At 34.2% G+C, this 23,564-nt stretch overlaps 3 protein-coding genes across 4 annotated transcripts; 1 reads left to right on the top strand and 2 right to left on the bottom strand.

Moving 5' to 3' along the window:
* Window positions 1–198: 198 nt before the first annotated feature.
* On the bottom strand, window positions 199–4,813 carry LOC140766741 (ESCRT-related protein CHMP1). Of its 2 annotated transcripts, none has more exons than XM_073106332.1 (2): window positions 4,048–4,813; window positions 199–433 (listed from the first exon to the last, which is right to left on the bottom strand). In XM_073106332.1, exon 1 carries the CDS (start codon window positions 4,669–4,671, stop codon window positions 4,060–4,062), a length of 612 nt encoding a protein of 203 aa, XP_072962433.1. In that variant the 5' UTR covers window positions 4,672–4,813; the 3' UTR covers window positions 199–433; window positions 4,048–4,059. The 2 variants fall into 2 exon arrangements, with proteins under 2 accessions (XP_072962433.1, XP_072962432.1); XM_073106331.1 differs by having other exon boundaries at window positions 4,059–4,812.
* Window positions 4,814–7,734: 2,921 nt separating this feature from the next.
* LOC140767568 (vesicle-associated membrane protein 711-like) lies at window positions 7,735–13,824 on the top strand. The gene is made up of 4 exons (XM_073107531.1): window positions 7,735–7,988; window positions 9,781–9,971; window positions 10,752–10,915; window positions 13,621–13,824. Exons 1-4 carry the CDS (start codon window positions 7,766–7,768, stop codon window positions 13,709–13,711), a joined length of 669 nt encoding a protein of 222 aa, XP_072963632.1. The 5' UTR covers window positions 7,735–7,765; the 3' UTR covers window positions 13,712–13,824.
* A 2,992-nt stretch (window positions 13,825–16,816) lies between these two features.
* On the bottom strand, window positions 16,817–21,053 carry LOC140767653 (uncharacterized). Its single transcript, XM_073107647.1, has 4 exons — window positions 20,169–21,053; window positions 19,633–20,124; window positions 18,786–19,514; window positions 16,817–16,921 (listed from the first exon to the last, which is right to left on the bottom strand). The coding sequence occupies exons 1-4, from the start codon at window positions 21,051–21,053 to the stop codon at window positions 16,817–16,819; spliced, it is 2,211 nt and encodes a 736-aa protein (XP_072963748.1).
* Window positions 21,054–23,564: the final 2,511 nt, after the last annotated feature.

Consider the following 23,564-nt stretch of genomic DNA (forward strand, 5'->3'; position numbering starts at 1 on the left):
GTTAATAGTTTTGCCGCCTCCATTTCACTATTCCAACACGGCCATATCCGTGTTGGGTAAAATTGAGGGCAATTGTAGCAATGCACTTCTATCACCACGTTCTATTCCATTTCTTAGATTTTGTAACCATATAGCAATATAAGAGACAATACAAAGAATTCGTACAAGTTCTCTGAGAAAGTTCTGCAGGGTTGAAGATTTCTCAGCAACATAAAGACCATAGATTCTAGCATCATTATTGGTGAACTTTTCTGTTCATTAAATGACAGACAAGGTTGCAAAGCCTAGATCTTATATCACATCACCCACATGACAATCTCAGTATGTATTGTTTAGTACAATGATATCTACAGATACATCAATTAACCGTTCTCTGGCATATAATCATAATATAGAGCAGTTTGCAAGAGTTCAGCAAAGAGGTATTAAAGCCCTGAAAAGATTGAAATTAAAAGGAATCAGTACGCATAAACATTTTGCTACGTCTTGACATAATAATTAAACTTTAATAAAGGCTCAGCAAAAATTATATATAACAAAACAAGAACCGACATGAGATGCAGATAATAAAACTGGGTTTGTTCATGTAGTCACAGCAATTTAAGTGCCTTAGTTACTACTAGTAACAGCACAAAGTGCTAGTACATAAGTGTTCAAAAATCACTTGGCAGGCGGCTGAGAGGTTTTATGGTGCTCAATGGATGGCCTTGGTCAATTTTTCTAATTCCATTTGTCTAAATAATCTATGTTCTACAAAACTAGATCACAAATAAGTAATTAGTAATATTTCACATCAAATATTCAAACCAAAGAAAAAGACTAGAATAAAGAATAAGAAGTCACAAGAGAAAAACGAAATATAACTGCAGCCCTACAGAAACAACTAGTGAGAACAGTAATAGAGTAAAAGAAGGATAACGACAGTCAGCACAGGTTGATTAGGTGCTTATTGCTAATACACTGAATATTGAGGACTGTAAGAACTAAAGGTACTTATACTGAAGTGCGCTTCGATCTAAGACTCTCCATTGATGTTGAAACATGTGGCCATCTTCTCCTCATATCCATAAAATCACTAGCTTGCATTTCTTTCTATGAATGAAGCTGGAGCAGAGAACATGTAGAGTAGCACATGTATCAGTGAACCTATCAACAAATTGAAGCAATGTTTTCGAACTCTCTACAATCCAAAAACTAGATTGTTAACCTGTTACCTACTCAATACCAACAATTCCACGATTTAGCAAATCGTTGTCTTTCATGCCATTTATCTTTGGCAATGAACATCTATATATGTGACAAAGCAGTTGGTGCAAAGTGCTAGATGAACCTCAAATATTCTTATTCTTGGGATGGAAACGGAAGATAAAGCAGCATATACTAAGTTCATGGAACTTTACACTAAAGACAGACACTCATGCGGTTGGTGCAAAGTGCTAGATGAACCTCAAATATTCTTGGGATGGAAATGGAAGATAAAGCAGCATATATTAAATTCATGGAACTTTACACTAAAAGGCAGACACTCATGCGGTTGGTGCAAAGTGCTAGATGAACCTCAAATATTCTTGGGATGGAAATGGAAGATAAAGCAGCATATACTAAGTTCATGGAACTTTACACTAAAGGGCAGACGCTCACGTGAGGAATCTTAACGCTGCCAATTCGATGCTCTCATACATACCCCTGCAGCACGATCGACTGTATCCTCAGACAAAATGGCATGGATGAGAGCAGCTCTGTCCTGACTGATAGATCTATGTTGAGTCTTACATGTGATAAGATACAGACAAATGAGGTGAAGAATCCTAACTGCTGGAAGTTAGGAGTAAGACATGCATAGAGAACCATATTGCTATCCCAAAGTTCATTTGGCCCTAGAACAGTCTTGACAATCTCAGGTAAAGTAGGAGTAGCACCATGTTTGTACAGAAAGACAAACTCTCCTTCAGGTAACTTAAAGTACTGCCTGATCACATCAGAAAATACATAACTGAAAAGCCACGAGCTTTGGAAGGCATTAATCTTTGAAATATAAAGCATTTGCATAAAACTCTCAAGTTAATTCAACAAACGCAACCCCATCAATTTTGTATAGTTTTGTCCATCTTCTGTTAGTAAAAATACGTGAAATACCTAAGGGAAGCAAAATCTAATAACATCGCATGTCTCTCAACCACAATGGGCATAGATTTGATAATATAGTTGTATTAATCCTCGGCTTCCTTGGCAGCAAATTTCTTTCATAAAGATTGTGAGGAAGAAGGCCCCTCAGTAATTCTTGGTCTTTCGGAGACAACCCCTTTCTTAAGCATGATGACTAAAATATGAAAAAATAAGAGAAAAACAAGTCATCATCTTCAACCTCAAGACAAACACAAGTTTATCCTCTTTTAAACCAATTGTCGAGATGAAAAACCTCATGATCTAACTTGAAATCTTGAAAATATACATCAAAATCATATGGAGAAGAGTTTTCTTATTTCAAATTCAAAAGAAAAAAATCAAGGAAACTAGAAAGGCATAATGTAAATCTTGATAAAGGAAAGGAAAATGATAAGCAAAAAAAGTAACATACCCTGATAAGTGTTTAAACTTTAAAGGATATTTTGGAGGCAAAACCGACTAGAAAGAGAAACAAGTGGAGGATGTGGTGGGAGATCAAAGTGAAGATTTGGAAGTTGAGATTTTTAGGGTTCATATGTGTATATAAGGTACAAACTTTGACTATTAACACATGGTTGACCATGAAGGTAACATAAGGTACAAAGTTTGACATTTGCAGGATCATTCTATCAAACGAGGTAGAGTGAAAGATTCGCCAGGTGTGAAATCCTAGATACATAAAGGCCTATCAAACACTCATGAAGAACCATAAGACTCCCAGATATTCAAGGCAACAGTCAGCAGAATTCAACAATGATGCTGCCAATAGGACTTCTACCAACTTCATAAATATTCTGAGTATCTTGAAGGTTTCAGCTTATAATGATCAAATCTGCAACCATTCTCGTACTTGGGGCATTCTAAATTTGTAGTTACTGAAACCAAAGGATCCTCAACATATCATATCTTTAAAAGGTCAGCTCAAAGTATCACATATGTTGTAATTTCAAAAGTTAAGAGAGGAAATTATATAGTGTGCACTTTACGGCATAGGCGTATCAGAATTAATGCAAACCAGATTCTAAAGATAATGAAGACCTATTAAAAAGTTAAATGAGAACAAAGCATGCAAAGAAACCACACAGAATTTCGCATGGAGCAACTACTACCAATATCTTAGGCTTGCGACATATAAAATAACCAAAAAATTGCATTTTAATATGCAGTCAACAGGAAGTAGGTTTATTATGGTAGAATGGTGCTTTCTGAAACTGTGAAATAAATAACAAGGGGATATAAAAAATAATAATACCTAAGATGGTAACCAAGTACGAACAAATCAAAATATAGTGCGACAGTACATGCATCAAGGATGGAGATAATGGGGGTGATAATCATGTAACAAGCTAATTGAATGAAATAGCTGATTGAATCCTTCGCTTATATTTCCCTTTTACAATCATGTTCCATCATATTGATGCTGAGTAGAGTTGACTTCCACTAAATGTGGCACATTGCAACACTTACCACTGAAACTCAAGGACATACACAGATTGGCCGATGACGGTAAGTTACATGTAGAAAATAGAATTGATTGGTCAATGGAAGAGTATTGTCCGCATCAACCTTCTTCCATTTGTGGCAAAACAGAATGGGCTAAGCAAAGGGTAAAAGAGAGTACAAAATTATTCCAAAACCCAAATAACGAGCATGATTTCAAAAGAGTGGTCTTAGAAGTCTGAGAAGCATTCGGTGAGTTTAACTGTTGCTAGTCCCATTTATGTTAAGTTAAGCAAGACTAAACATGACAGATCCTCATACAGGAATCCAATATCTCCTTAAACCATCTAAATTGGCAATTATCTAGGACAGCAAAATCCCACCTTAAAGACATAAAACAAGATATCTCCTTTCCAACATTACTATAAAGGAAAAGCTTACAGATTTCATACCCTAGCCGCGGGCCTTGAGTTCTGCAAGACGCCTCGAGAGATCCTCCTCATCAACCTTCTCCTTCTCCTTGGCCGGGATGGCATGGGACGCAGCCTGCGGCAACCCAACCGAGACCTCAAGCCCGTAGTCATCCGCGACCTGCTGCATCAGGCTATTGACCTCGCCCTCGGGGGTAGATAAACTAGTAGATCCAGCCATGGCCCCCTCCATGAACTCGGCTTGCACCTCCATGTTCACAAATTGCTTCTCGAACTGATCCATAGTCTCCGACATCTTCTGCAAATTCCCGGAGGCGAGTGCGGAATCAAGAGACTTGACGATCGATCCCATCGACTTGCCGATCACTTGCATCTTGGCCTGGGTGTCGAGGCGGGCGACGACAGCGTCGAGGCGGGAGGAGAGGCGGAGGTAGTTCATCTGCTCGGTGCGCTTGCGGATGGCGTTCTCGGCGTAGATCCGAGCGCCGTCCATGTTTCCCTTCTCGATGGCCTTCTTGACCTTGAGCTTCTCGGACTTCTCCTCCTTCTCGCATTTGCGGGCCTGGCGCTGGAGGCTCTTGGAAGTGAACTTGAGCTCCATGATCTGGTTCATTAGCTTCTCTGTATTCCCCATGGAAGAAGGTGGAAGGAGGAAGAGGAGATCGAGGGGATTAGGGTTAGGGCTTGGTAAAGAAGAGAGGATAGATCGAGAGAGGGGAAAAGGGGGAGAGGAGCGAAAGAGGCGTCAAGATACGGGGATAGTATGTGGGCAACGCGGTTATCCCGGTCTAGCGGAGATATATTGACCGTTACTTTTAATAGTGACGGCCATTAGGAGTGCAGCCACGCATCCGGTTATATTAGTCTACTGTAATGCCATTTGAAAATAGTTTTAGAGTTAATTAGGCTGACACCCTTAATAATATCCGATTTTTACAGAGATGATCTGAACTTTTTTAGATTACAATGTCACTCTCAAACTTTGGGCAATTTTAATGTCACCCTTCTGTTAGTGGTGCTATAAGTAAAATTGGGCAAGTCAACTTAACTGGCAGTCATATTTTTCAAAAATAACCTAGATGCCCTCATAAATCTTTTAATTAAATTAGAATAAAAGGGGATATATATTATTATAATTAAATTAACTTATTATCAAAATTTATCATCTTCCTCCCCCACCACCATCACCTACTTCTCCCCTTCATCATCGTCGGTCACTAACATCGCCTCCCCGCTGTCGGCGTGCAATAGCCAGGAACTAACTAGCCAACTTCCCCACCATTGTCTTGCCCTCTCCCCCTTCCCCCGTCTCATTGTCGGCAACATCGGTGAGGGGCAACACCGGCTGATCCATCTGCCAACCTTGAAGTAAAGGCAATGGCAAGGGCTGAGTTGGCTTCGTTCAAGTCTTCTTTGAGGGACAGTGTTGCCCCACCCGCCTTGGAATCCAACAGTATCCAAAGGGCGGCAATGATGAGGCTTCAAAAGAGAGGTTCATCCGAGTTGGCAACAATTGGTTTGCCGCCTCTGTCGAAATACTCCAACGAGGTGATCGGTGTGGGTTTGGTGTAGGAGACATGTGTTTTGAGATTATTTGGGTCATTTATTTTTTTTCTTACTAAATTGATGAAGTTTTAAATTTATTAGGGGTATAGTTAGTCATTACGCATTTTTCATCGTCGTCATTACCCATTTCACTTTGCCCAAAGTTTAGGGATGATATTGTAACCTAAAAAAGTTTAGAGGGTTCCTGTGAAAACCGGGCATACTCCATAGGGTGTCACAATAACTAACCCTTACTATTGTTATAAACCCACTAAAAGTATTTATTTTTAAAAATACTAAATAAGAAAGATATGAGTAAAATTATAAGGAAAAAGTTTCTAATGCCATAACTTTGTGCTCGGTTATCCATTTTAGTCATAAAATATATCATTTGTGAAGATATGAAATAATTCTATATATTGAAATAATATAACTATTCCTCAAAGCCAACTATGTTCAGAATTGCAACAAAAAAAAAAAAGACAGTAACTCCTCCAAATTCTATTTAATTTTTTTAAAAATTTTTCTAATAAAACACTCAACTCTTCAATATTTCTAAACATAAAATGTTGAATAGTTGAACATTTTATAAAATAAACTTTTTAGTATTTCTATCTAAAGATAAAACGCTAAACTTATAAGTGTTTTATGTAAGGCTATAGTGCCACTTATCCATTTTGGTATTAAGTTTGAGTTACAATCTATTTGGATAAATAAAATATAAAAAAGGGCTAGTTATAGTCAAAAACTCATGTTTGAATACCTAAATACCGCCATATTTAAGAGGTTTCATATTATTCTAGAACTTTATTAGAAAAATATATATAGGGGCTGTTTGGATACACCTCTTATGATTAAAAGATGGTATTATATCAAAACTAGCAATACTAGAGTAAAAAATAAAAGTTGAACTCTGGATTTTTCTAAAACTGTGATCGTCAAACTCTTTCTTCAAACTCTTTCTTCAAACTCTTTTATGTATCCCTAGGCTTCTCTTCTTCTCTATCTCTTCCCTACCCAACGGAATAGCAACCGGAGATAAAATGACCTAGCTAGAGATAAAAAAAATGCCACATAAATTGATGATAAAAGTATTTCCCTTACCCCTCCATTCCCCTTTCTCTCTCTTTTTCTTGTGGTGGATCTAGACGACTAAGGTGAGATTGGATGACTTTGTGGCATTGATTGTCACCCTGGTGGCCATAAGGCTGTGACAAAGGGTGTGCGGTCGTGCAGGCGATGATACTCATGGTATCATTAGACATCTCTTTCTCGACTAAGTGAACCTGCCAAATTTAGAGTCCGTCTAAAGTCATAATTTTATTCAGTAGGGTGAGTAGGGAGACGAGCAGCCAAGACCCTCAAAGTCATAGAGTTGTTCAAAAAAAGAAAGAAAAAGGAAGAAAAAGAAAATCTTATGTTTCGATATAGTTGAGAAATAAAATAATAGAATATTTAAAAATAAAGAACATATGTGAAAAATATAAATAGAAAATTAAATATTAACTTCGAAATGATATATATAAAGAAGACAGTTAGGCTGATAAGTAATCAGTGATTTAAAAATATAAATGAAAAAAAAAGAAGATATTGAATAAAAGCATAAATAAAAAGGTGTCTAATAAGAAAAAAAAATAGTAATAATAAAAACTATTTTACATATATTATGTCCATAATATTTCAGTGTCAAATATGTTAAATTTTTGGTTAATGGTGTAACCCTCTATAGAAATTATGATTAGTTGATAAGGTTTTAGTATTAGTATTTCTTTGGAGGGTGTAAGTGATATTATAGATAATTCAGAGAGTTTAGGTGTAATTTACTCCGTTATAATTAATACGGCCTGTTAAAAATAATGGGGAGTAGAGTATCCGACGTTCCAACACGGACCTGGAGAGAAGGAAGTATCAAGTAGATACGGATGGGTTTTGCCACTATTCGGCGTCGTATAACGTAGTCCGATTCGGCGTCGTATAACGTAGTCCGACGGAACATAATATTGACACAACGAGAACAACGCTACCGTCCCCGCTAATTTCGAGCCTCCTCCTCGCTTCCTTCTCCTCCTCCTCTATCGAGAAGAGAGAGAGAGAGAGAGAGAGAGAGAGAGAGAGAGAGAGAGAGAGAGAGAGAGAGAGAGAGAGAGAGGGAGGGAGGGAGAGGGAGAGAGAGAGAGTTGGGAATGGCGATACAGTACTCGATGGTGGCTCGTGGAGTCGTGGTATTGTCGGAGTTCAACTCCGGACCCTCCAACGCCAGTTCCATCGCGCGCCAGATACTGGAGAAGGTCGCCGCCGCCGCGAGCAACGACGCGCACGTGTCATACTCGCAGGGCCGTCACGTGTTCCACGTAAGGAGAACCGACGGGATCACCGTCCTCTGCATGGCCGACGAGACCGCCGGAAGTGAGTACCTCATTCTTTCTTCTTTATCTACGATTAGATCGAAAGGAATCGGTGTTTGATGGTTTTGGGCGTAATTTGTAATCGGTGTTCTTCAAAATGCCATCTTGGTTTAGGGAAACGAGGACCTTCATGATCTTCTAGTTTGTTTTTATTTTCCATATTTTCCTACTTTTGTGCCTAGAGAAGATATATTTTTCTAGGTTTTTTATATTTTTAAAACCCACCGTTTTTTAACAGCTTAAGATTTTAGAGTAGTTAGTGAGTTAATAGAGAATAAATTTTAATGTTAATGGTTTGATTGATTTGATAATTTGTCAATGCCATTGTGGTGATCATCTTGCGAGACTGTCAACATAGAGAGATATTTGGGATTAACAACTCACTATCTGATTTCAAAAATCCTTTTGACATTGTTTTCACCAAATCCTAGTGGAGGAAAACTTGGGTTAGAGAAGAGACTGCAGGGGAGTGTATAATAATGACTGGTGGTTAAGGTGAATCTCTTTTACCTTTTGTATCATGCTCATATGACTCTGATGTCTGAACAACCATCTAATGATCTTAGATGGAAATGTTTACATGAGGGAACACTGGGAACTTTTTGATTGAAGAAGCCAAATCTTTGCAAGGTATAGACCCTATATATGGATCTTTCAACTTCAGAGAGATTAGTGCCTTTGACAAACTCTCGTGAATTCCAGAGAGTGGACTTAATTTTTTCCGGTTGTTTCAGAATTATGGGGCTATTAGGGCAGTGAGTAACAATTTTTGTACAACATCACGTTATTGAAACTTTAATGGTACATACATTGGTTTGAAGTTTCACCTGAGACGGAACAGTAACGGCCGAAACTTAATGAAAACCTAAAGTTGAAAGTCATTGTTTAAGGACACAACTATCAAGATTTTTTGTTTTGACATTTATTTTGGACCACAATAGGCTAAGAGTACTACTTTTTTTCTTGGGGTAAAATGTGAAACCAACTGAAACTGAAACCAAAATCTCAAACCAAGTTAATAGAATTATGAAGATGGATGACATTTTAATCTAAACGTCCATATCATGTTCATCATCCTTTTGATTTCCTTAGTTATATCAAGGCCATTCTCAATGACAAATGACATATAATTTTTTATAATCTCATAAACTCGCACGTTTTCAAGTATTCAACGATTTCTCTAATAAAAATGAGATATTAAAAGGTTTGAGAAGTCTCATTCTGGAGGGAATAATTGTCGAACTTGCCCTGCTTGATATAAATTAGACTTACTCTCCATGAAACCTGAAAACTTTGTTTTGTTCTTCCTAATTGTATCTACTCATGGAATTCTAGTCTTTTGGTGCTGGGCCTGTTGGCTTATTATGTCTTCCTTGATTATTATGAATATTTTAGGACAACTATAGCATGTCAAACTTGAAGCATTTGCTAAGCATGATTCTTGTGAGGCAAAAGTAACTATACTAAGACAAAGTTGTTTGATGATGCATTAGGAATTTGTAATTTCATATTACTACTCAAATTGATTTGTATAATTAGTCTCAAGTTATTTTCCCTTTTGGAGTTACTATGTGCTTGAATTACCTGAGGCATGGAATTGTATTTGGATATACTACATTGTTTGTGATAATGAATCACATTGTCCAATTTCACTTGTGGGATGCAGTATCTAGATTCACTGCCTTCCTATATTCTTTAGAAAAAAAATAATTTACAAAATTTATCATTGTTTATATCTATAATTCATATGGAATACAAACTTTAATACTGATATTTTCTTAATATATCTACAGGAAGGGTTCCATTCTTCTTTCTCGAAGACATTCATGGGAGATTTGTGAAGACATATGGCCATGCTTGCCAGACTGCTCTTGCTTATGCAATGAATGATGAGTTTTCAAGAGTCTTAAACCAACAGATGGATTTTTATTCAACTGATCCTAATGCAGATAGGATAAACCGCATAAAAGGTGAAATGAGTGAGGTATGCTTGAATCCTTAGTCAGTGTGCTGGTTATAAAATATTAGCTAAGATGTGACGGCCATCGCTCATTTCCATTGTGTTGACAAATCTATGCCTCGAATTGATTCGATCTTTCTCAAAGCTCAAATAGATACAATTCCATACCCTTAGCTGAGTTATACACAAAAGTGCAGTCATCATCCAAACATTTTCCCAACAATATCGAACTGACTTGATTAATCTAGTAGGATGTCGATGAAGAAACTTCTGTTCTTTAAGATGTTTTCCTTGTGTGTTAATCCAATGTCTCATGTTCTTTTAAAATCTCCGTCTTAAACTTTAAATATGTCTAACTTTTACAGGACACACATTCTATGATATTGCTCTATTCTGACTATAGCTGTGGGATAATACTCTAGCATTTACTTCTTTTCTCAAAAAAATAAAATAATAAAATACAAAATAAAACTTCCAGCGTTTACTTCCAGAAAAATATATTTCTCTACTTTCAACTTTCAAATTTATGTACAAAACTTTTGCTCTGGTACATTGATATGCTTCACTTTCTTAAAAAAAGGTTCTTTTCAAAACTGTTCTGCAATTTCTCTAATAATCATTGTGCTATAAGCCTATACATCTTTTATTGATTTTAGGAACTGCTCCAGTATGAAATTCTTGTCCACTCAATTGCATTAGAGTGAATACCTTTTCTAGTTTTATCACTACAAAGGTTATGATAAAGTCATATAGAATTATAGATAGAAAGCTAATATGTACATTTGATAGCTTTTCTTTCTGTAGGTCCACGATATAATGATAGAAAACATTGACAAAGTCTTGGAAAGAGGGGACAGGTTGGAACTGTTGGTTGATAAAACTGCAATTATGCAAGGAAATACTATTCGCTTCAAGAGGCAAGCTCGTCGCTTCAGGAATAGTGTTTGGTGGCAGAATATCAAACTCTCGTATGTATCTGCTTGATCCAAATTGTTCTCTCTTTATCTCTCTCTTTGTAACTTATGCTTAATGTGATAGGAGTGGTTGCTATATACATAGTCAAATGTAGGATATTAATTATCAAAAAGGTGCATGCACACCAAATAGTTAACTAGCAACTGGTCCATCATTGCATGATTAGGTCCCAGTTACTATGCAAACTAGGAGTTCTTTTACTAATATAAGCATGCACACCAAATACACATATTGGTGAGTTTCAAACTTGTTTACATGAATAGGTGACTTTTAATCCACATGGATGATGGATGCAATGTAGATATACTAAATAAAAGGGATATTTGCATATAGCATATCGTTTTTTAATGAAATTGTAGTTTACGCCCTATATTTTTACTATTTACAAATCGAGCTTAAAATTTAGTGAATATGTGCTGGAAACACCTCGGGTTAGATTTTAAGTAACATCGTAAAAATATTTTATTAATTAAAAATATTTTATTTCTAAATGATTAAAATACCCTTAGTATAGGTCGGGTGTAGTTGAGTTTGAGTTTACTTAAGTTGGGTTTAGTTGGGTTAGGTTTATTTGGGTTAGGTTGAGTTATTATAGGTTGAGTAAGTATAATTTGGCTGAGTGTATTTTCGTAATCTTCTTAGTATAGTTAATTTAACTCAGATGTTTAGTTAATTTTAACTAATAGATTTATCAGTACGATGTTTTTTATACATATTTGCTAAATTATAGAATTTGATTTGCAAATAATAATTATGGAAGATGTAAATCACAATTTCGTTATAAGACAATGTAACATGCAAATTTCGCTAAATAAAATCACTTTCTAACATAATGATTGTATTCAATAAGAGTCGCTAACATGGCGAGCATTTTTTAGTACTCTTAACAAACTAGAAAGGGTGAATATAAATTGCTGAACTATTCAACCACTTATGTATATCTAATACTCCTCTATCTATGTATACCAAAAATCGTTCGCTGAGAAAGTAATTTATAGTAAGTGAAATCGCTGACTTGAATAACAATTTTTCTACATGTAACCCCAACCAACATGCCATACATGTGGATTAAAACTTAGTCGGCTATATTGATTGGTTTGCAGAAATATATTACTAAAAAACTATGCAGATTAGACCTTTAGGATGCGTTCAATGGTATAAAGCTAGACCTTTTCTTAGTATCTTGGAGAATAGACTTCAGAATGTTTATTTTTTTTTAATTTTTAATTTTTATTGCTACACGTGACTTGTTCCAAAGGAAAGAGACTTATGGCTGTGTTTAATGAAATATAATTTAATATACCTGGACTTTGAATGGGAAGATTGCATGCTTTTATGAAGATTCTGTAATAGGAATAGACATAATAGTTTAATTGTAAAATATTTTATGTACAAATTATGAGTTCATTTGATAGGTTTTTATGATTCATAATATCACATTTTTGGTTTGTTTTCTTCTCATTCTTGTCAAAACTATTTATATCAAGCACCTAGCGATCACCAGGGAGTAGGGGTAAAAACGGGTCCGATTAACTCTGACCCGACCTGCTATTCGACCCGACTTGGATCGGATTCGGATAAAAAATTTCTATCCGATTCGGATACGAATTCGAATACGGATAGAATTTTTGAAAAAAATTCGGATACGGGTCGGATATAATTTTCGGATTCGGATTCGGATACGGATATCGGATATCCGTTTATCCGCATATTTTTTTAAATGATTTACAGTTTTTAGTTTGTTATTTAAATAGTAAATATTAATATTGTTACTAATAATACTTTATATATTATTTATGGAAATTTCTCTAATTTTCTATATTTGACATACAAAAAAAATTATTTGTTGTAAAACTCTTAATAATTTTGTGTTAATTATATCTAAATAAAATATTATAATTATTTTAAATTCAATCAATATCCGTTTAAGATCCGATCCTTTATCCAAAAATTATCCGTATCTGTTTAGTTAGGATATGGTTTTAATTTTACTATCCGTTCAATATCCGAATCCGTATCCGAATCCGTATCCGGACTAAAAATATGGATCCGGATATTGGTTGAGCACTATCCAATCCGTATCCGATCCATTTTTACCCCTACTAGGGAGCCTATATGATCACATTAAATGGCTTATAGCAGTTTTGAAATTATTCCTTAAAATGATGTAGAAAATAATTAGCCACATACACATCAACTCTAGTGTACATTCTTGTAAGGGATATATGAAAAAGAAATCATCCTGAGAAGGGAACTCTAACATCTGAAGACAAAATAAGAAAGAATAAACTAAGAACTGTTTATCCATCAAATATGAAGTTTGCTAATATGACTGATCGTATGCTCAATACTTTTAGTACTTTAATTTATAAAAATCTGCTCCTTATGGTAGTAGCAACTTAGAATCAGATAACTGCCAATCAGGATGTTGAAGTTTACTACACTAATTTTATTCACCTATCATTGATTTTGATATTGCAATGAAACAAAAAGTTTTTATTTCACCATATTGCTATGACTTTTTTGTGTATTGGAACCCATTAGATTAACTGATCGAAGTTTTAAAGAACTCAAAGTTCAACCTTTTTTCATATAAATTTAGTGTCATGTTGTTGCTATTACCAACTACTATGCTTATCATTTATTTTACTCTTGTCTTTTTTTTTCTTTTTTGTGCTAAGATTTTTTTTTTTTGCAGGGTCACATTAATTTTCCTCCTTTTGGTCATAATCTACGTTATTCTCTCTTTCGTATGCCAAGGGATCACACTGCCATCATGTATAAGATAAAATTAGGGTTTTGCACTCTTCTCTTAGACTGATATTATATTGGTGTTGACATGAGCAAGTGTTTAACCTATTGTATACTTAGCTTGACAAGCTACCAATTATTGATGACATGTATTTATGACTTCAGTAATTTAAGTTGTATAATTCATAATTTTTTTACAATATTGTTGCTAAATATCCTTCCTCAAATGGCTTATTTGAAAACATGCTTAAAATAATCATGTGAATGTGCTTAATAACCTTGGGTTACGGCCACCATTTGGCTTGTATATCTTCTTTTGTGAATGTTAATACGATTACTAATAAAACAATAGTTAATGGGCTCATTTCTAATAGTTGCCAAGATAAGTCCCGAATAAGAAAAGCTTTTGGACCTACCCTCCAAACCTCCATCTTAACCTTAAAGGTTGGGCATTTAAAAGATAAATGGATTTGGTGACTTGGCCTTAAAGGGAAAGCTTGTGCAAAGTCCATCTACTATTTTCTAAGGCCCAAATGCAATCTTGAGCGGTTTGAGTAGAGAATTCTATGGAAGCTTAAGGTGAATCTTAGGGCCAAATGATTCTTATAGAAAATTCTATGTGGAAGAGTATCCACAAGAGTGTTATTCTATAGTCTACACATTGGGCTAGTAGAATCGTGTCCAATGTGTGGCCTATAGAAAGAGAGTGTGGAACATCTCTTCCATAATTGCATATATGCTATTGAGGTATAAGAGACCATTGCCTATAACTTAGCCATCACCTTTAACCTAGACAACAACAATTTGATCAACTATAATTGGAGCCACTTAGGTGAGAACCAAAGAAAATTTATGGCTATTGTGGCTAAGTATAAACTATATTGTGAAGGTGTAAAGGAAAGCTTGCACATACTGAGTAGATGGCTCTCTAGATAGCCAACAAACTATGATAAAAAAGGTGGTGCGCAACCTACCTTCAACATGATGGATTGAATGGCCAACTAGGTGCTTCAATCGACGAATACTTCAAATTTAACTTTGATAGGTTCTAGGACCGTTTGGTAAACCTAAGGGTTTCAACTTCATTGGTAGAGATGATCATACCAACTTGCTCCACATCTTTGTTGAGCCAATTACTATGGGCTCAACCTTGGAAGTGAATGTCGTTGCTATCTTGAAGGCCCTCACCTCGACAGCCTAATTCAACATTGCTTTCATCATTGTCGAAGGTGACACTAGTATAGCCATTGATGCTACAAACAAAATTGAAGATCCCCCTTGGGCTATTTGAGACATCATTTGTTAATGCAACTAATTATTATTGTAGTTTGATTCCTTTTATTTTATTTATTTTTTGAATGGATCATATCATGGAACAATAAAAAAAATGCTATTCAAATATAATAAAAAATGATTTAATCCCTTATATTGATACAGAAGATTCCATAGAAATTTTATTGGATAAATGATATTTATGGACTACTTTCTAATAATTCTAATTATTCTAGAAAATTGAAGATCAAAAGAATCCGCTTAATAAGGAATCATTACTTAATTATAATGAATTTTGTTTTGAACCCACATCTAATTTTTATTTGAAACTTATTTTTTCTTCAAAAAATTTATGATCTCTAGTGGACCTCTTAGTAGGATTCAAACTTAGATGAAGTTTTGACCATCTGTTAGGAAAAAAAAAGAACAAATTGATCTTGTAGGATTCCCAAGAAATTCTTTGATTTCTTCTGGAAGTAGATGATTATTCATCTGCTTCTCATGTTCTGTGAATAGCCGAGACATTGAGAAAGATTCAAAAAATAATTTGGGAATCAATCTGATTCTATCTCTATTCCTTCAATTCGAAGAAAGAAAGAATCCTCGAAATTCTTGACTAATGGAGGAAATTTTTTTTTATTTTTGGTAAAAAAGATACCAAAGTGGATGATTGACATTCTAGACTAGAAATAATAGCAGGAAATTCTTTGATAACACGGATTTCAGCTAAAATATCTTCTTCTATATATAATTATCAATCAACTAAAATATTATTTTATATATCAATCTTTACATCCTACAACTAATGGAGTAACAACTAGTTTTTTTATGTTGAAAGATGTCATTATTGCTAAACCTAATACTTACATTACTTTTGCGGATAAAAAAGTAATTGAACAAACATTGAATAAGACAATACCCGATGGTTCACAAATAGCAGATTATTTATTCGTAAAAGCTTATTTGACCCAATCGTACCACATAATCCTTTAAAAGGTATTTAGAATGAGTTATTTCAGCTCCGCAACTTATTTCCCTTCAATCAAAACTCCAAAAATTAAAATATAGCGTCAGATTATATTCAGTTATTTTATTTGTAGCGAACAAGTATTTAGTTTATTATAGTAAAAAAATAAAGAAAAACGTTACTTGGTGACATAAGTTTCAATTTTTAGTAATAGTCAAAAGTTTTGAATAAAATTTTTTTCTTCCGAATTTTTTTTCTTTTTCATCTTACCTTTATTCATGATTAGGATTAGGAATAATAAACCCTCCATCAAGAGAATAAAAAAGTGAATTTTTCCTTTCACGAAATTCTAATTGTAAGAAATAAAAAAAAATTATAGCTACTGAAACTATAATAAGGTAGTCGACTGGGCTACCCATATTTGGGAGGCATCAAATTTTTGTGTTCTCATAGGCTGAACACTACCCATTTCTCCTTGACCTTAATTGTATCATATCTGTTGACTTTCTTAAAGCTATGACTATCAAGTAATTTTCATTAAATTTAAGCTCGCTTAGCAGCTTTCCTTTTTAATCAAGAAAAAGAAAAAAAAAGGGATTTTTACAAATCACACCCTACATTTTGCCTATTTTGTGATTCGCACCCCGTCTTTGGGGATTTTATAACGTGACCCTTTCTTTTTATAGTAATGTTCATTTAACACCCTGAGTTAACTTAACCTAACTATAATCAAACAGAACGATACCAGAAAGAGAATATTCTGTTATAATCTATTATATAATTTATAATATTCCTAAATTACCCTTGTACTCATCTCTAATTTTATTCATAACTTAAACCTCTATAATTTATTATCTCATAGCTCCCCAAACCATGAAGAACATCCCTAAATGCCAAGCTGACCTCAAAGCTTCAAACCCCAAGCAGTAGCTCCCCAAACACCAAGCCATCGGAGTTGACGGAGCTTGTAGTCCGAAGATTGCAACTTGGAATTAGAGCTTCTCAAAGCCTACATCACCAAAACACCAAGCAGTCGAAGGTTGAAGGAGGTTGCCTTCCGAAGTTGCCCAAACGACAAGAACTTCTCCAAGCCTACATCACTCCTCCTAAGTTGCAAGACTTAGGTACCAACTCTACACCGGTTAGTTTCTGTAATCATTTTTGATTGAATGCCATTTTGGGGTTTTAGGGTTTAAAGACAACTCAACCCCATTTTGGGATTTTAGGGTTTAAAGATGATTAAAACAATGAGAAGTTAATATTTCATCTTTTGGAGTTAAATTTTGGTTTGTTAAAATTCTTATAGATTTGTTTGACTACAATGAGCTCAAGCATGGGATCATCAACTGGGCCCAATTGGAATGACATGGATTATATGTTCAATTGTCCTTGTGGCAGAGGAAATTGCAACGTAAGAATATCTATGACGCAGAAGAATAAAAATAGAAGGTTCTATTGCTGCCCTGGAAGAAAGGTATCATCAGTTTGCAAAACCCTTCTTGTTAAATTTCATTGACATAAATATGATAGAATAATAATGTCAATTTTACTTGAATTTGCAGGATGACAAGTGTGACTTTTTTGCATGGTGTGATGATATCAATTTTCGTCCCATAGATCTCAAATACCAACTATACACAATTGAACTTAAATTGGAGTTAATGGAAAAAAAGATTGGGAAGATCTATAAGACTCTTCGGTTGGGAATTATTATGATGTTAATTTTTGTATCACTCTATTTGAAGTGATTCAAAACTAGCATATTTGTAATATTTTAAGAAATTCTCAATATTTTATCATTTTGTTGTAGTTCAGTTGGAAACTTGTGAGTTATGTTATCTAAAGTTCAATTGACAATTTATGGAATCAAACTTGCTATGTTGTTTGAAGTTTAACTGTATACTTCTAAAGTTCATTTTCTTCAAAAAATGAGTCAGAGTGTGTCCCAAATATTGACAAAGTTGATATGAGGACACTCGACAAGAGGGAAGTCTTCAAAGGTTTTGAGTGACTATATGTCTGTTTAGAATAAGAAGCTTCTGTCTCTCTTTCACTTGAATCAGATGATTACCCTATAGAAAATTTTGAATCCTCAGAACATGCAAATGTGCCTAACTCATACATCACTAACAAGGTTCAAAATTAACTCTTACAATCATTCACAGAAAAAGATGCCCAAAATGTGAAAAAGTTTAATTCCATAAATTCTCAACTATAAACCATAATAGCTGAGCATAATATCCTTGAAACTTACATCCCAAACACCATAATAACACACCAAATTTATATCCCAAGCACCATAATAGCACACCATAATATCCTTGATTTACTCATCTCATACATTAGAACACATCTAAAATAGAATAACATACTTGAAACTTAAAAAATAATCTGACAGCACATCATAATTTAACACAAATTCATTATAACCATGAAAATATCATAATACATCACATAGGTGATAATAGAAAATACATCACAGTAGGTGATAATAAGAAATACATCACAGTAGGCCATAACAAAATAGACCAAAAATGGCTCTATAGGCGATGTTGGATTCCAATGTACAAAAAATGGCTTTGTAGGCCATGACAAAATAAACAAAAAGATAATCATCAAAGCATCCATACTTGAAACCTGCAAATGATAAAAACATATGTTATTAGGCAGGTCAAAGATTTCAATGTATATATGAAATACACAATATATGCTAAAATTACCTATTGTGTACTGCTTGCAAATTGGTGCATAGATCTAGTAATACATCTCTTCCATCCTCTCCCTCTACCACTTACTTCACCCCTCCCTCTACCACTTGCTTCACCCCTCCCTCTACCACTTACTTCACCCCTCCCTCGACTTCTTCCTCTTACATTTGAAGTAGAAGGTGCTCCAACAGATGCACTCTCTCCTATTGGCTCCTTGCAACTTCTTCTATTGTGCCCTCGCTCTCCACATTGTCCACAAACTTTGGTGGGTCTCATTAGTCCAGATGGCAATAACTCTTCATTCGGGCCCCTAATCCTCTTTTTTCTAGGTCTCCCTCTAGGTCGATTTCTTTGTGGAGCAAAAACATCTAGACCAACCTCAGGGTCTTTCCATAACTTTTTATCCGGAAGTGGTGCTATACTTGCTGCATATGTAGCTCGATACTTCTCAATAGTGAAGTAATCATCTATATAATCAGATACATTTCGACGAATTGATAAGATGAAAGCTACAGCGTGAACACAAGGAAATCCACATATTTGCCATCTTCCACATGAACAATAACGTGTATCCAACCTAATAGTGCACCTATCATCTTTGCCTTGCACTTCTGCCTCCTCGTTAGCTGATCTATACACCACACCAACATTTGCAGCCTCTTTGCAAACCCATTGAATATATTTACTGATGGTAGGTGTGTATTTGCCTTGCCAACTTTGTGCATGCCTTCTACGTTGCTCCATCCGAGTCATCATCTTTTGTCGAATACAATCTATCAAGTCAACATATGGTCGAGCTCTATCTTCCAAGATATATCTATTAAAGGATTCAGCCCCACAGTTAGTGTAATAGTGCACTTTAGCTGTAGTACCATACACACTTCTTGTCCAACCCTGCGTTTATGGACAAACTAGTCAAAAGTGAAACAGTAATCAAAAACATTCTCTAGCAGTAAATAGTTATATTCTTTAACAATAAAAGATGAAATAGTAAAGTGTAGATAATAATTACCTTTTCATTCTGTGCTCTAACCCATTCTCTAGCAGGTTTGGACAATTCCTCTAGTAATTTCATCTCATCTTCCCATTTTGAGTGAATGTATGCTTTGGCAACCCCACACATATATTTTTTGTATTGCTTTCCAGGAAATTTTCTTTTAAAATTCTCATAAAAGTGTTTAAAGCACACCCTATGTTCAGCTCTTGGAAACACCTCAACAACTACAGCATCCAGACCCTTTTGCCTATCTGACATTAAGGTTAGATTTTCTACTTCTCCAATGGCCTCTCTAATGTTGTCCAAAAACCACTTCCATGTATATCCTGTCTCAATATTGACGACAGCAAATGCTAATGGAAAAATCCCATAATTTGCATCCCAAGCTGTTGCTGCAAGAAGATCACCAAGATATTTCCCTTTCAAATGACAGCCATCCAATCCTAAATATGGCCTACAACCAGCAATAAAACCATCGCTGCATGCTTTGAAACAAACAAAAACAATCTGTTGAATGTATTGTCTTCTGGGTTTATATCTAACTTAATTACACTCCTAGGATTTTTCTCTTCAAGCTCTCTATAAAGAGAAGGGAAAAACTGAAAGGATCTATCCACATTTCCATAAAGCTTTTCAAATGCCAATTCTCTTCCTCTCCATACCCGAGCATAATGTAGTTGTACATGATGTGCCTCCTTGATTCTTGCACAAATAGCTTTGATTGTAAGGTTAGGTTCCAATCTTATCCAGTCAATTATTTTGTTACATATCCAATTAGATGTAGCCATTTTATTCCCATAAACATTAGCAGCCTCACATGTGTGTTCACCTTTTACTGTCTTTACTTGTATAAGTGGGCCACCTTGTACTTTTGATGCATGCAACCTCCAACTACAATCAGGCTTAGCACATCTAACTGTTACCCTATGTTTCTCATTATGGATATAACGTGTTTCAAAATGGTTACATATTGCATAATCCCGGAGAGCATCTCTAAACATATACACATTATCATATAAATTACCAACTGCCATGAAAAATTTCTGCTTCTCTGTTTCATATGTGTGAATCCTAAAATTCTCCATATCTTCGGATGAGCTATCATCTTCATCTTCATTTATATCTTCATGCAAGTCCTCTTCCATAATGCCATCAGAAGACTCTTCTATAATATCATCTGCTATATCGATATCACTATCAAAAAGATCACCCACATTAGTATCTCCAGGATAACCCCCAGCATCATCATAACAGTGAGGCTGTTCACTTTGCTGTCTATTATTACTAGCAGAAGGATTATGTTCCTCATTAGCCACAACATACATGTCAACAAACTTTTGAGCTTCACATTCATCAATCATGTTGAGTACATCATAATCTGTTGACAGAGTGACATAAGTTTCTTTTTCTCCATATCTTTTATAGCAAATGTGCATGCCATACTTATACTCTAACTTTGACTCAGTCTCAATTTGTTCATACAAATCCTTGAAATTAGAGTAGTCTCATTCCATTACAAAGTTAAGTTGCCTCCCATTCACATATTTCGATAGCAATGTTTGTTGATTTGCCCTCCATATACCTTCATAATGAAGTCTTACATCAATAAAACTACTTTCCATCTACAATACAACCATAAGAACACATATCATTAGGAACCCATCACATAAGAATACATAACTCTAAAACCCATTACACCGAGAAAACCTAAAAAAAATACATAACAACATAGGGAGCCTTACTTTAAAATCCATCGTAACATAAATTCTTAACATAAATACACTAATAGAAAATGTAATAGAAATTTATTACTGAAAAATATAAAAAAATTCTTAATAAAAATCTCTCAATCTCTCTCCACAAACCATAATAGAAATCAATAAAAAATGTAACAAAAGACAAAAGAAACAAAATTGAAAAAGATTAAAGTTAAGATAATAAACCTTAATTGTTTGCGTGCAACTATATTCCTCAACAAAGGGAATCTTAGCTTGTGTAGAGAATACGGGGAGGGAGATGAAATCTTGACTTTGTTGCTTGTGACCTCAAAAACAGGGAGGGGATGGAGAAAATTTGGGAAAAGATTAAGAAAAATAGGGTTTGGAGAGAGGAGAAAATGGGTGAAGCTTCTGAGGCTTTTACGTCGCAGATATTTTGGGGATTACTGTGGGAAAGTGGGGTTTGTTATTTTAATTGTGTGGGGTAGGGTTTAGTTTAAAAAAGAGGATTTAGATTTTGTGGGGTAGGGTTTAAGTTTGGGGAAAAGGATTTTGTGGGGTAGGTTTCGTTCTGAGAGAGGATTGTGAGGATTTGGGTTAGGTGATGATTTCTTAAGGGTATTTTAGTAATTTTTGAACTAGAGTCACATAAACCATATAACATGGTTAATGTCAGTTAGCTAAAGTAACGTTAGGGTGTTAAATAAATATTATAGGAAAAATGAGGGGTCGCATTATAAAATCCCCAAACACGGAGTGCGAATCACAAAATAGGCAAAATGTAGGGTGTTATTTGTAAAAATCCCCCCAAAAAAAAGAAAACATGTTTAAAAGTTGCATGTATAAATTTATCTTATATATCTCTTTTGTATCCAAATTGATATCCATATTCAAATAGTTTATAGAAGTATAGATATGAGTTGGATTGAAATTGCCACCATTATTCTTGTGTATTTTCCAATATAGGCTATCTAGATATTGATATGGTCTATCTCTAATACTTATTTGCCTCATCAATATAGGCTCAACATGCAACAATTATTTTTCAATTCTACAAAATAAAAGGACCAAAGCAAATAATGGTAAAATCACATTTATATTCATATTTCTTTTATAGATTAAATTCAGATAGAACTTAATAACCATATCCTCTAACTATAAATATAGATATACTCTTTATTTTTCTTAATGACCATATTTGCTAAGTATAAATATTGATATACTATTTTTTTTCTGGATCTATAAAACTAGCTTGTCACATATATAAGTATTTTAATGTAAATATATATGAAAAGCATACTAGAGATTCTGATACTAGATACTAGCTTGTCATATATATATAATTTTCATTAGTATCACAAGTTATTATCTAAATATGGATATATCTGATACTAGATATGAAAATAAAAAATTAACATGGAGACTTGATAAGATAGGAAGATATCCATTTCATATTAAAACAATCATTTTCTCTTTATTTTATGTTTTTATTATAAATTCTTTCTATTTACTGTTTTTCAATCAATTTACTTTTGTCCTACCTTTTAAAAATTTCTAGCAACTCAGCAATTTATTTAATAAATTACTGAGAAATAAAAGACATGTTCTTCCTAGCAAAATATATAGTATTTTGGAGAGAAACTCTTCTTTAATTTATTAAATGAGACTTAGTGTGACATGACAAGTAAGAAACTCTTTAAGCTTTTTATCCTTATCCCTATCTTTCTCCTTATCAAAAGACAAAATTTGGTCTCCTTCATCTCCTTATAGTGATAATTCTTATTCACTATTTTGCTAATATAATTTTCATATAAAATCTTATTAATGTTATTTTATATATGTTGTAAAGCTTATTTAGTCATTAATAACTTCATCTTTAATAAGTATTTTTAAATTTAACAAATTCAGAGGTTAAAAATTAAATTTGCTAATTTAAATAATAAAATTATTTTTAATTCACTATTTTTGTTATATCTTTTGACTCTGACATCTTATATGAGTTGGAAAGCTTTTTTAGTACTCTACAACTTTATTTTTATCTATATTTTTAAATACGATCATTTTAAAAGTTTAAAATTTATTTAAAATTATAATTAAAAAAAATCTTACTTTGGTTCAACATAAATTGGTAAACTGACTTAATTTTTTAAAATTAATTTTAAGCTATCAAAATGATCGAAGTTGAAGATACTCGTTAAGGGATGAAATTGTAGAGTAACAAGCTTTACA

The sequence above is a fragment of the Typha angustifolia genome, chromosome 9 (assembly GCF_048772165.1).
Source record: "Typha angustifolia cultivar Huaian chromosome 9, ASM4877216v1, whole genome shotgun sequence".
NCBI lineage: Eukaryota > Viridiplantae > Streptophyta > Magnoliopsida > Poales > Typhaceae > Typha > Typha angustifolia.

What these genes read in the sequence shown, in the direction of transcription:
- LOC140767653 (XM_073107647.1), bottom strand. Translation starts at nt 21,053, where the DNA reads ATGCACATTTGCTATAAAAGATATGGAGAAAAAGAAACTTATGTCACT. An exon ending in AAGAGAAAAATCCTAGGAGT is followed by an intron (nt 20,125 to 20,168) that starts GTAATTAAGTTA and finishes TACATTCAACAG; the next exon opens with ATTGTTTTTGTTTGTTTCAA. An exon ending in TTAGAGCACAGAATGAAAAG is followed by an intron (nt 19,515 to 19,632) that starts GTAATTATTATC and finishes CCATAAACGCAG; the next exon opens with GGTTGGACAAGAAGTGTGTA.
- LOC140767568 (XM_073107531.1), top strand. Translation starts at nt 7,766, where the DNA reads ATGGCGATACAGTACTCGATGGTGGCTCGTGGAGTCGTGGTATTGTCG. An exon ending in GGCCGACGAGACCGCCGGAA is followed by an intron (nt 7,989 to 9,780) that starts GTGAGTACCTCA and finishes ATATATCTACAG; the next exon opens with GAAGGGTTCCATTCTTCTTT. An exon ending in TAAAAGGTGAAATGAGTGAG is followed by an intron (nt 9,972 to 10,751) that starts GTATGCTTGAAT and finishes TTCTTTCTGTAG; the next exon opens with GTCCACGATATAATGATAGA.
- LOC140766741 (XM_073106332.1), bottom strand. Translation starts at nt 4,671, where the DNA reads ATGGGGAATACAGAGAAGCTAATGAACCAGATCATGGAGCTCAAGTTC.